Genomic DNA, 13,863 nt, shown 5'->3' with positions numbered 1-13,863 from the left:
CCTTTATTATTTACATATATTTTAAATTCCTCAATCCTATCTTAGCAGTAAGAAATGAAGACGGACAGATTTCAACGAAATTACATACATTGTACCTACCACTTGACAATTTGAATAAGATCATAAGATCATCATCATTCACTGTTTGAAATAACTAAAGTCTACAGAAAAACAAAAAAGATGCTTATAGTTTATAACGTGGACAAATTCTATTGTCTTGCTTGAATATCACACCATATTTCTTTATCTGATGTTAGGCTAGCTACCTCAACAATTGGGCAACTACTACTATACCCATTTAGTCAATAAATGGTTTTGTCCTCACTAGGCCTTCGTCTTATACAACTCTCTAACTAAAATATTTAATCCTCATCTACATATATATATATATAACCATATTAGAATTTAGTAATCAACAAGATTCTTTTGAGATGAACCTTTTTAACTTGATAGGTACTAATAACTACAAATTTTGATCAATATAATTCGTTTGTGCTCATAAATTACAAACTATTAAACTTTTGAGGTGAATGCAAATAAAAAAATAAAAAATATTAAACAAAAACATATCCATTTCTTAGAGAGGATAACTATGTTGTATCTCAAAGCAACTTTAACTTCGTATCATAGGAAAAGATGGTTTTTCAGATTTCTCACGTTTTGTTTTGTGATTAGATGGTTAGAGAGTAATTAATTTATAACATTGTTATAGATTGTTGGTAGGAATTGACAAAACAATATTAATATTCTAAAAAGTAAATAAAGAGCCTAACTCCAAGTGTTATTGATATTTTATGGAGTGGAAATAACATGTAAGGATTAATCACAAGTAGGAAGTAAAAAAAAATAGTATGCATACACATCTCATTCTACTATTAATATCCTCATATTTTCTATATATGTATAGATATAATACTTATATTGTATTTTAATTTGATATATTAATCTCTTTTGAAAGTTTGATGGAAGAGTGAAGAGTGAAGAGTCAAAGTCAATAAATAGTAGGAATGGTGAGATATTGAAGAAATTAAAATAAAAAAATAATTGAACCATATTGAAGAAATAATGATGTGTGTGTATATATAATTTAAAAAATAATTAATGAATAATACTGAAGAATAATGAAAGATATAAATATATATATAAAAGGGAAAATCTTAGTTGATGGATGAAGTACAGAAATTATGAAGATTTATGAGTAAAATTTTAGGTGATGCGGATGTTACGTGGCAGTGGCAGAGATAAAAAGGAATCCTCCCAATCTCTCCGCCCTTACAAACCAAAAACAAGAGGGAACCAAACTGCCGTTTTACAATTAGCAGTTTGCCGGCCTGTTTTTCTTCATCTGAAAACCGCTTTCTCTCTCCCGGTGCTTTCGCTCCTTTCCTAATCTGTGAAATTCCACATCTTCCCGAGGCTTCCCATGTCTCTCCTTTTCTGTTCTTGAAGACACGTTTCTACAGTACACTCGACTTTGTATCTCTTCATCTTTCTCTGTTTCCACAGCTTCCCTCCCCCCCCCATGGCTCTATAATCTTTGACTGCATCTGCTTCCTTTACCATGGCTTTTCGCAGCCACCTCTCTCGGGACCTTCCTCTCCATTACGCGAATCAGTCTCAACAGCAGCAATCGGAACGCCCGCTTTCTGATAACACTCTGCGCTCGATTCTATCTGATCAACTTACGGATCACTCTACAGCTGCCGATGGTTCTAAGTCTGAGAATCCGCTTCAGAGCGCTCCGAATTGGCTGAATACTGCTTTACTTCGGAATCAAACCCCTCATTCTCACTACTCCGGTGAGACCACGACGACCGCTGCGGATAACGTCAACACCGACTTCCTTAATCTTCACACGACTGCTCCCAATTCGTCCGGTCAATGGCTTTCCCGCCCGATCCTCCATCGCAATCAAAGTGATGTTATCGATGACGTCGCCGATGCTGCCGATGCTATGATTGGCGCTACTGCGACTTTGTCGCGTGAATCGGATGATTTGAAGAACAACAGCAGTGGTGGAGGAGGGGACGGTGTGAATAACAGCGACGATGTGGCGGTTGAGAGCGATTGTAATGAAGGTGCTCGTGGTGGAGAAGCGGCGATGAATTGGCAGAATGCGCAGTTTAAGGCTGAAATTCTGGCGCATCCTCTTTACGAGCAGCTGCTCTCTGCTCATGTCGCCTGCCTCCGGATCGCAACGCCGGTGGATCAGTTGCCGAGAATAGATTCTCAGCTTTCTCGGTCTCAGAATGTGGCGGCGAAATACTCGTCGCTGGGTAACGGTTCCCAGTCCATAGTCAGCAATGGAAAAGAGCTTGATCAGTTCATGGTACGTTTCATCTTTTTTTTTTTTAATTTTTTTTTTTTTATGGATTGTTTCATACAGTGGATTGGGGAGACCGTATAGTTCTCTGAGTTTGAGAAAGATTATTAAATTATTTTTCTGTCTGCACTTTGTAAGTATCTTCATTTCTTTATTTTCTACTTTGTAAGTTCAGTACGTTTTAGAGATTCGAGAAAGACATTCTTCTTGGCAGAATCTAGCATGTCTTCCGGCATCGTCTTCCCTAGAAAAAGGGCTGTCTGCATTACAGACACTCCCCCACTTGTCATCTCTTTCACTTCATCGAATTGGGGGATTTGCCTTTTGAATCCAGCTAATGGATTACTGTTCTCTTCTTGATAACGAAATGTTTGTAATTAAGAATTTCTGGTCATTTTAAGCTCTGAGATTGGGTGAATCACCAACCCCCTTTCGGTTTGAAAACTAGGGCTTAGTAAGCGAGTGATTGTCCGATTGCCATTACATTTTTGGAGTGAATCGTGTGGCTCGTCGTAAAGGTAGTTTCCTAATGCTACGAGTTCATTGTTTTTTCTTTCTTCCAGAAACCCATTACTTGAACTGTATGCTTCACTCCATCATCTGTCAATTTAAGGATATAACCCATGTCTTATATTGTTTTGCCATCGTCATGTTCGAGTAAACGTATGTTTTTTGTATTATCAGTGTCTAGCTCTTCCTTTCATACTGTTTCATGATGTTTATATTCAATTTCTTGAAACAGTTGACTCTTGAAGGGAAACTATTTTTAGTGTTATTCTTCTGAATTCTATTTCAAATTTCAAACTAAAACATGTTTGGTTTCTCAGCCTTCTTGCATAAGATAATTTATTTCCTGCAAGATATGTGTCTAGTACGGATTTCTCAAAATTGAAATGAAGAATTTGAAGTGCTGAATGAATTCATTTGTTGCTCGTGGTACATTGCTGAGGTTTGGTGCTGACGGCTTAATGATGCTAATTTAATTTCTTGCTATTTTCATCGTTCTATGCTGCAGACGCATTATGTTTTTTTACTTTGTTCTTTTAAAGAACAACTCCAGCAACATGTCCGTGTCCATGCAATGGAAGCAGTATATGCCTGCTGGGAAATTGAGCAATCTCTGCAAAGCTTGACAGGTATTTTCAAACTATAAGAGTGAAAGAGATAAAGCAAGAACAAGGGGAATAAAGAGAAAAGTTTATTCAATGTGTTGCATGCTTGTTGGTTATTCTATTTAGCAGTTACTTTTCTTACTGAGTAAAAGTTTCATTCTCCTCATATTTAATATTTCTTCAGGATAATGCTTGTACTTTGTCCCCCTAGATGCTTTACAAGTATTCATGAGCACTTATTAACTATTAAGACAGATGTTCTTTAAATGATGCAAATTGAAAAATTCCAGTGCCATATATTCTATGAGACTACAAAAGGAATACAAGATACGATTTGGTTATTTGATGTACCGGAGGGAAACTGATGGAAAGAAGTCAATTGTCCTGTTATTTGGATTTTAAAATTTGTGCATCGTTTAGTTTTCCTCTGACGTTTTCTAGGTTCTTTTGGCTTACAATGATCATCCCACCCTTATTTTCGTATCCCATTGGCATGCTTAGAGTTTTTTGAAACCGCTCATAGGCTCTGGACCTTTGAGGAAGTTCCTTATTGCATACCCACATTGGGCCACTCGTTTATATATCATATGCTGAAAATTAAAATATCAAGAGGTGCAACTTTACTTCAGTTTATTAAAAAAAAAAGCATGGTCCGACTCAAACCAGTAGATTAAATTGGAAGAGCATAGAATAAATCCTATTTTTGGTTGTTTGTGTTAGCATCTGAATTTCTCTGTGATTTTGATTAAAAGAAATAGCGGACCCTTATGATCCTGAATTTTTCACCCAAAGAAATGATTAATAGCGGACCCTTGTGATCCTAAATTTTTCACCCAAGGAAATAATTACGTGTTATTTTGTTTACTAGTCTACACTCGATGACTTTCTGTTTGGATGGTTAGAACTTAGAACCCTTATTCTTCCAGTCAAGGGTTGTGTTAGTTATGGTTTATTTAATGAGTCTGGTTATAAAAGCTATAATTATTTCTGCATTTTCCTTGTCTAGGCGTTTCACCAGGTGTAGGTACGGGTGCTACAATGTCCGATGATGACGAAGACCAAATAGATAGCGATGCTATGTTTGATGGAAGTTTGGAGGGTCATGATACTATGGGATTCGGTCCCCTTATCCCAACAGAGAGTGAGAGATCCTTGATGGAAAGGGTCAGGCACGAATTGAAGCATGAACTAAAGAATGTGAGGCCTCTCTCTCTCTCTCTCTCTCACGTTTTTGTTTATTTTTCAGGGTTTAATCCTATTTTGGTTTTGATCCTGAACTTTAGTTCCATATCTTTATTTTGATTCTATCTTATTTTGTTTATAGCAAACTGGTGATGTGGGTTTGAGTCTTTATAACATGTCACTATATGAGCATGACTTCAGGCCATAGTGATTAGAAACTAGCATTAGGTTAGTGAAAATTAGATGAAAAGAATAACAAAAAAAGAGCAAAATAGTTTCTAAAAAGCTTGGGGACTAAAGTACACTATCTAAAAGTTTAGAGATTAAAATGGAAAATCAGTTCAAGGGTCAAAATATACATTTGGAAAGTTTATGGATTAAAATAGAGCGAAAATAAAAGTTCAAGGAATATAATGAAATTTAATTATTCTGCAGCTTTGACTAACAAAAGTACTAGCTCTACTTTTAACAGGGATACAAGGAGAAAATTGTAGATATAAGGGAGGAGATCTTACGAAAAAGGAGAGCAGGTAAACTTCCTGGTGACACCACGTCCGTCTTAAAAGCTTGGTGGCAATCACATTCAAAATGGCCATATCCAACTGTGAGTATGCTGGTTATAGATTCTGTTCCTTTTCCATAGGTGAGGTCAATTATGAGCCTCATAAATACATTAAGGGTCGGTTTGAAACGACCTTCTTGTACTTAGGAAAGTATTTTTAAGTCATTAAAAAAAATCCCTTAGGGTACAGGCGTCTAAGAAAAGTACAATATTCAAGCTACAAACAAGTAATTAGTAGGCCTTCTATGGAATCCTTAAATGGGCGAAAAAGTACCTAGTACTTCTGAAGCTGTATTCCTAAAATGACCAACTATTTTTGAATTGAACTTTCATTTCCCTGTTTTTAGGAGGAAGATAAAGCAAAGTTGGTTCAGGAAACTGGTCTTCAATTAAAGCAGATAAATAACTGGTTTATTAACCAAAGGAAGAGGAATTGGCACACAAATCCTTCAACCTCAACGACCTTGAAGACTAAACGCAAAAGGTATAGCTACTGAACGAAATGCTACTCCAGAAGTTGTGTGCCATTTCTCTAACTTGATTTGAAAAAGAAGTAATGCAGGTGAAGCAACAGGCAACGACCATCCATAGCTCTAGCTTGATGGAAGAAAATAACAACAACAAAAGAAGGAAAGAATCCCCTTGATCCTTCGATATCAAGTTGTAAGCTGAAGGTATAAATCAAACAGATTTGAAGCATTGAATGAAATTGGAAATCATCGAGTGTTCTGGGGTTCAGCAGCAATGTTGATGTTGAAGGCCATTGTTATATATATATGGTGAAAGGAATTTGAATGGAGGAGGATGCAACTGAACTACTACACGGAAGATTAGAATTTAAATATTGAAGGCTTTTGTAGAACTGAATTGGGTGTTTTCCACTTGGTTTAGTGAGATGTTGAAGAATTTTTCTTGGTGAGGAAAATAGATGTATAGTGTAATAAGGTTTGGTATGGTTCCTTTACAAGTCATACTATACTAGCCATTATGGCTTTTTCTTAACACGTCTTAGATTCACGATTGATTTGAAGTTGTAGTTAATATGTCAAAACATAGCTTTTACATTATATATGTATTTGACACGAAATTTCATTGATCATACTTAATTCATCAACTCTATGATGGAGTGATTTTAATATGATTTTTCTTGGGGTTTTTTAAAAGATATAACAAATTCGTTTAAAATCCATAGATCCACGATGGAAAATATAAAAAATGTCTCAATCAATGTTCATAGAGTAGTCTTCCGTTGAACGATCATGTAGTTCTTTTTTAATGATGAAAAAAAACTTCAAATTTAATGATTGTGTTGATCATAGAGAACAGTTTTTAAATAAAGAATTGAGTTTGTAATTTTTGTTGTGTTTAATTACGTAATATAATATTTGATCAAAATATTGTTATATAATCCTATCACTTTGAAAAGAAAAGGAAAAAAAAAAGCATAAAAGTGATTAAAAAATTGATTAAGTTTATTTTTAGCATTATAAAAATAATTTTGAATCGTAATTAAAAAAGTGGTTGTGAAATGATTCGAATATGAAGCAATTATATTTATACAGTATCACTCCAAAAGAGCAAAACTTGCACTGAAAACATGTAATGTTTATATTGTATCAATTATTCTGTTCTTTGACTTCAAACTATTGACTAACTAGTCACCATTAAAATAACAATTTGTATTCTCACATTGAAAGTATGTATATATATATATAACAAGTTGGTTGTGAAAATTTGAAGTTGAAGAATTGAATATACATATATAACAAGAGATTGATTTGAATCTTGACCTCTAGTCAATGATTAATGTTCTACATTACCCATATCAAACCATATGCATACATAAAAAGAAATAAAAGATGCTAAATCTCACTCTCAATGTTATATTAACATAATATTGGTGTTTACTTAATCTCTAGTCTAAAATCAGTCTTTTGTGGGTGTTTACGTGTGTGTTTCATCACCTAACTTTAATAGATATATATTTTTTTATTATTGCAGTGCGTTTTAATTTAATTTAATCTCTATTGTTTTGTACTATAAAATATAAATATTTGTATTGAATGGATATCAAAGTGAAAGCGTAAAGAATTAGCAGCACAACTAATCATTTAATTAAGCAATGTACATAAAAAAAAAAATGACATTGGGAAGAAGAAGAAGAAGAAGAAGAAGAAGAAGAGATGGAAAGTATGGAACCGGCCAATAGGCATATGTATCATATTTGGTTTCTGTTCATTCCAATCCCCAGTCCGATCGGGTGGAGAGTATGGCGTGCTTCTTCCTCGATCCCTTCGTCAAAATTCAGAGCATAACTCCTGGGATCGTACTGAAACCTCACACTCCGTCTCTTGTTAATTATTCCATTAATCAAACTTCTCCACTTCCGCCCTGCCACAGCTTTTATAATCTCGTTCAATCTCTTCACCTTGGTCATCATCCAACTCTGGTGCTGCTTCACTTCTTCGGTCTTCCGATTGGATTGCAGCGGTAAATACCCGCCTCGAACACGAGACAGTCTGGATCGAAATCCGAAGAAACATCCACATGAAGAATACGAAACTCCTACTTGATCACGAAGATCTTCTCCCTCCTCCGATCGCAAGGTTCCATCAATGGGGGAAGAAGAGGAAGAAGAAGAAGAAGAAGAAGGCATTGTGGAAGAAGCAAAATCTGGGATGGAGCGATTAAGAGAGAGAGAGAGGATAGAATAAAAATTGAGCGGCCATTGAAGAAGCGAAAGCAGAAGTGAAATAGAATTAGAATCGGAGGCGAAAGGGTCCAAGAAAAGAGAGTCAAGTGACAGAGCTACAGATCAAGACTTTTGAAAACAGACCAATCAGCATCGGCCAACGCATAGAGTTATTCGGTGTGGGTTTCCTTAGAATAAAAACAATTAATGGGGTCCAGGTGTCAGAAATCAAGAGGTGTTGATTAGTGATCGAGGAAGATGATGTTTTTGTTTGCAGTTTGTTCCCTCACCCTTTGGTACGCCGCAGATGTAGGCTATATAATTAAATTTTGGTAACTAAGAGATTATTTTTGTTACAATCAATATCATAATTATCATAATGTTTTAATATTTATGAATTTTATATAATTGAGAACCAAAAACAAAAGGCTTGTGTGTTACGATTTCCGTGCAATTATTCAAATCTCCATCACCCTATATGGGACCCCTCTCTTCCTATCCTATCTATTATACCTATATTCTTATTTCATCTCAATATTATCTTTTCACACTATCATTCAATTCATATTATGTTTCCATAATTCCTCTACTTTTACTCAATCTTACATCTAACATTTTTTCAATAACCATCCACTCAAATTAGATTTTTCAAACTTACATGAACCAACACACTATACAATATTATCACCAAAATAATATGTTTGAAATCAAATTAATTAATATTTTCTACTTACCACTTTACGTCTTCTTTATCTTCATCTTTAGACTATCAAATCTTTAGATTTAGTCTCTCTACTTTCAATAAATCATATAATAATAATATTTTTGACATGTTTACAAATTTGGGGGAGTGTTATTGGTGGTGATTTGAGTTCTTGTTTTCTACCTCAATTTGGTGTTAAATACCAAAATTTAGAATGTCTAAAAAGCAATGATAATAATAATAATAGTTAGGGTTTAAGGGTTCATTTATTAATTAAATTACAAAACTTCACACCGACTTTAACTACCACACATCATCATATCCTTGCATTTTAAGAAATCCAAAACCGATCATTTTGTTTGGTCCACCTATGTTAATTAGTCTTTTAATGTTCCATTATTTACTTTATTTAACCTTTTAATTAACTTCTACTTCTCTAATCAATCCAATCCAATCCATCTATCTTTAATAAACTAATAAATGATATCACATACCACAATGTTTTCAAACTATGTATTCATCTCTCTCTTTTTTTCAACTCACTTTTAATGATTAATTAAAATTTTAATTAAGAGCCATCAAATCCTTATAAATCACTCCATTTACTCCATCAATGTTGTTTATTTTAATGAACTTTTTTACTTCAGAGATGAAAATTGTTGTTACATTATCTAACGTAGAAATAGAAATTAACTCGTATATTTTGACCTCTTTCGTCATCGATGATCATTAGGTTAATTTAACATTTCGAACTTGATTATTGAATTTAACTATTAAAATAGTTGTGAATTTGCTAAATATAATGAGACCGAGGATCTATCAAAAGTCTTGTTTGTTGTCAAGGAAGCCAAAGAAAGAGGTCAAGAGATAGGATCGTTTATTTCTCTCGCATACGTTGTTTCCATAATGTTCTAGTGCACTATCATGCGAAAAAAGACATTAGAGAATCAAGAGTTATGTCTTTTTCAATCTCCCTCTTCCCAGTGGTTTAAATTAAATTTATCTTGTGATACTCTTTTTTTATTTGAATGTTGTGTTTCTATCCTTATAAAATAATTTTAAGAAAAAGAAAAAGAAAAATATTACACACCGTTCTTTCAAAAACCTTTTCTAATGCAACAACTACGAAGATAAAAGATTGAACCTCTCATATTTATAACGGTAGATCATATCCAATGCATATTTATTAAAATCAATAAATTTAAAAACACAAAATTTTAAATATAATATGTATGTATTTCGAATCTAACAAACCCTAAACCAAATTAACAAAAATAATGAATGGTAATTAGATGAATTGTTTGTTTGGCCCAAATCAAAGTATTGGAAGAGAGGGTGATATTGAAAATTGATAGAACAATACATTAGAGAGATGATTAGTATAGTTGAAGTCGAGAGGACAAAGTGGGGTTGTATTTCTATACACTCATTCAATCAAAGCCCCCTCTTCACCCTAAACATTATGCTACGTGGCTTACGCTCCCTTCTCTTTTTTTCTTGTCGGCTCCTCATTTTATTTCATGAATTTTCTAATCGTTTTGGATTTTTATTATTATTACTTTTTTTCTTTTTGTAAATCCATTTTTTGGTTTTAAGATAAGGTATTATTTTTTGTCAATATAAAAGTTTATCAACACATTGGATTTTCAACTTCAACATAAATTAAAAAGAAATAAAAATTAGTTAATTACAATTAATAATTTCTATGGGAAATTAGATGTCTAACCTTTCTTCTCTAATTAGAAAATTTAAAATATTAGCGTAAAGTTGAAACCAAATCCACCCCACCATTTGTTGTTAATATTTGATTTTACTTTAACAGAAAAAGAAAAAGGAACAAAGAAAGATCTTTGGTTGATTTTGCTTCCTTTTCCACCAAAATATTTATTAATTTTATAAAATAATATCCACTCCAAAAGGGCACAAAAGAATATCGACGTCACTGTTGACATCACCAAGACATTGACTCTTTCTTTCGTTCTGTATTTATTCTTTTTTCAAAAAAGAAGATTCGTCTCTCTCTTCATATGAGAAAACTTTGGATGCATTCATACCAACAAACCACGTAATTTTGTTATTCTCAAACTCTAACTTAAATCACATACTCATCTATTCATCCATATCAATCAACTCCATACTAAATATCTGTGAATACTCCTTAAAGTGATTTACTCTATAGATATATATGTTCATGTATCTATAAAATTGAAATTTTGATACTGACATGTTACATGAATTGACTTATTTTATTTCCATTTGTAATTTACTTTTCTCTTTTTTTACAAATTTATGGTTAATTATTAGAGTATTTTTCTTATATGAATTTTATCACTAATATGTTCTCTTTAAAAAAAAAGAAGGTTAAATTTACTTTAGAAAATACGAGAGATAATATTAGTGTGTACTTTTCTCTTTCGGTTTTTGAAAGAAAGAGAATAAAGGAAAACGATAGCATAAAGTTTCTCAAGACAATCTCACTTTTTTTTTGGATCAAAATATTTTCTTTTTGTTGAAAAAGTTAAAAATAAAAACAAAAACAAAATCTTTACTTTTGTCAAAAACAGAACAAAAAGGAAAAACACTTGTTCTTTTTCTATAACTGTTAACTCACGAGGTGAAGAATTTAAGAAAAATGGCAATTGTCTTAAGAAACAAAATAAATTGATTAATAAACATAGATCCATCGGATATAAAATTGTAAGTTGGAAATAGGGTTAGACATAAAATTCAAATGAATATATATAGTAAATCAATTCATTCTTAACATTGAATTTGTTAAGACCAAATTGAAATTATAGGAAAGTATGTAAATATAAAGAATTATTTGATACTGATGTATAGAAGTTTTAAGAATATAATAGACAAATTCTTTAATTCAAGAATCAAATTTATAATCTAAGCATAAACAAAAAGTGTCCCATTAAAAATTTATTCAAACTTATAAAATTAATTCTTTTTTGTGTGGATGTATTTGAACTTATTAAATCGATACGAGTTATTGTAGGATATATACATGAATAAATAAAGTGAGATAGTGTCATTCCATGCTGTAGATAGAGATTTTTATTGTATTATCTTTGTCGATATTAAACCAAACATAATCTCAAATTTAGAATTAAACCAATATAAGTAGTAAAAGAAACTATTTAATGGAACACCAACCCACATGATGAAAACAGAGTAAAATAATAGTGTTTTCTGTAATCACCTAGAGAATACAGGTTCAAGATCTTTTTTTTTTCTCGTAAGTATAACCACAGCATTGTTTTTATAAAATTAATCCACGTTTGAATTACCAATAATAATATTGTTATTACATCTGTTCGTACAATTACATTTTCCACTTTGAGTCAAGATTGTTGTTCGATTGAAATTAGATTTTTCCCCAATCATCTCTCTCTTTCTCTCTCTCTCTCTCCCCCCCGCCAAAAAAAAAAAAAAAAAAAAGAAGAAGAAAAGTAGTGTTTAGTCAGACTATAATTCTAATAAGATGAGAAGGTCAGAATGAAACTTGGTTCCCGAAAACGATTTGAATATTTATTTCATCAACACCCAAGTAAGAAAAACAAAAAAAGAAAAAGAAAAAGAAATTATCATGTATATATATGATATGATATTTACAATTCCAGGGGCAGAGGAGGAATTTACAACAAAAATCTCAAAATCGGTGGTATAATGAGTCAAGGAGAGGGGGAAATGGGGATTTGATGTTGAGATCCGGCGAATTTGGTAGCGGACGAGGGGAATCTAACCGTGAAATCTCTGAAGGGGAACTGATGGTCATCATGGGAATGGTCGTCGAAATTAAGGGCATAACTGGAAGAATCGTAGGAAAAGTGAGCAGAGGAAAGGGAGTTTGTCCGGCGACGAGCAAGCCGAGCAAGGAAATAGCGGCAGCGGCGAAGTAAGCGAGAGAGGTGAAGAGCGGTGGATTTGAGGCAGGAAGAGGGGGATGATTTAGGGGTGTTGGAGGGATGGAAACAGCAGAATGAAGGAGAGAACATTGTTGGTGGAAGTGAGTGTGAGTGGTAGTAGATGAAGAAGTAGAAGATAATAATAGAAAAGAGATTGGTGTGGATTTATAGGTTAGGGGGGGCAAAAGGGGGAAGGGTGGAGAAAAGTGAAATGGATAAGGATTGCGTATTTGGTTTGGAGAGGGGAGAGAAAGAGCGTGGAAAGCGTGGTGGTGAGTGGGGGATTTTTAATGTGTCAAATCCGCGTCGGATCTTTTTGGGAGAAATGTCGAAACTATCCAATGGGTGAGTCACTCTATTTGGACTCTGACTCTCTCACCCTTTCAAAGGCTCAATTTTAATTTTTTTCAACTTGCTTTTGCTTACTCAGGTTGTGGACCAAACATTCAAATCTTTTATCACATTTGGATACAGAATTCTGTGTACGGTTCACATTTCTCCCTTTTATTTTTTTTCTTTTTTTATTATTATTATCATCATCATCATTATAGACTCCACAATAGGGATATCATCTCTCTTTTATTTCAAATTCTCCAACTATTTTAGCTAACTTAAATTATTCTTCTGTGTTCTTTTAGTTTGAGAGCGTGAAAAATAGTACATAACACAAATGTTTTCACAACTAATTTCTTCCCATAATTGAAGCTAGATGGAAATTTTCCTTTGACTGTAATACTTTTTCACACAACTCTTTTTTTTTCTTTGATTTTTTTCGATTTAGAGTTTTTTTCATAACTATCGAGTTTTTTGTTTCTTCTTTTAAATTATGTGTTATGTTTTTGCACATTTGTGACCTAATAAATAGATGTTTCTTCTTCCAACATCCTACAAATGCTCTTGGACAAGCACATATCCAAATTGTGCTCACAAATTAAACGTACGTGTGACAAATACTACATTGGTGTTCATCACTTTGAAAATTGAGTCATCTCAACTTATTTCTTAATTTATATGATACGAAATCTGTTGTACTACATGTATGCTTCAAAAAATATATTTTTTTCTATTGATGAAAGCTGCAACAAAGAATAATTTAATCATCAAATCGTCACATTTTAAGATACAAGGTGGCACTCAGTTTTGTGAGAAAATATCAATTTTGTCTTTAATACAAAATTAGTCGTTTGAATTGAATGCTCAACTAGAAAGCAAAGCATGTCTTTTTGGTGGCATGGATCAACGAGCAGCTTGCTTGCATTGGAAATGGACTGCATGGGCTTTGGAGGTGAGCATAAGTATTATAGGCTCCTTATTCTTACTTCCTAGAGCAGCCCATTCCCATCTCATGGCCACAATACTTTCACTTCTTTTACAT

The 13,863-nt window shown here is 33.1% G+C and overlaps 2 protein-coding genes across 4 annotated transcripts; one reads left to right on the top strand and one right to left on the bottom strand.

Annotated features, from left to right (window-relative positions):
- The first annotated feature begins 1,166 nt into the window (after nucleotides 1-1,166).
- Nucleotides 1,167-6,317, top strand: LOC101213817 (homeobox protein knotted-1-like 3). Of its 3 annotated transcripts, none has more exons than XM_011651536.2 (6): nucleotides 1,167-2,329; nucleotides 3,339-3,459; nucleotides 4,442-4,632; nucleotides 5,090-5,221; nucleotides 5,527-5,663; nucleotides 5,742-6,317. In XM_011651536.2, exons 1-6 carry the CDS (start codon nucleotides 1,562-1,564, stop codon nucleotides 5,743-5,745), a joined length of 1,353 nt encoding a protein of 450 aa, XP_011649838.1. In that variant the 5' UTR covers nucleotides 1,167-1,561; the 3' UTR covers nucleotides 5,746-6,317. The 3 variants fall into 3 exon arrangements, with proteins under 3 accessions (XP_011649838.1, XP_004138713.1, XP_011649837.1); XM_004138665.3 differs by having other exon boundaries at nucleotides 5,731-6,317; XM_011651535.2 differs by having other exon boundaries at nucleotides 1,168-2,329; nucleotides 5,734-6,317.
- A 1,080-nt stretch (nucleotides 6,318-7,397) lies between these two features.
- LOC105434671 lies at nucleotides 7,398-7,835 on the bottom strand. Its single transcript, XM_011651534.2, has one exon. It carries the CDS (start codon nucleotides 7,833-7,835, stop codon nucleotides 7,398-7,400), a length of 438 nt encoding a protein of 145 aa, XP_011649836.1.
- Nucleotides 7,836-13,863: the final 6,028 nt, after the last annotated feature.

This window comes from Cucumis sativus, chromosome 2 (assembly GCF_000004075.3).
Source record: "Cucumis sativus cultivar 9930 chromosome 2, Cucumber_9930_V3, whole genome shotgun sequence".
NCBI lineage: Eukaryota > Viridiplantae > Streptophyta > Magnoliopsida > Cucurbitales > Cucurbitaceae > Cucumis > Cucumis sativus.
Note: the sequence above shows the minus strand (reverse complement) of the source record. Positions and strands in the feature narration are given on the sequence as shown.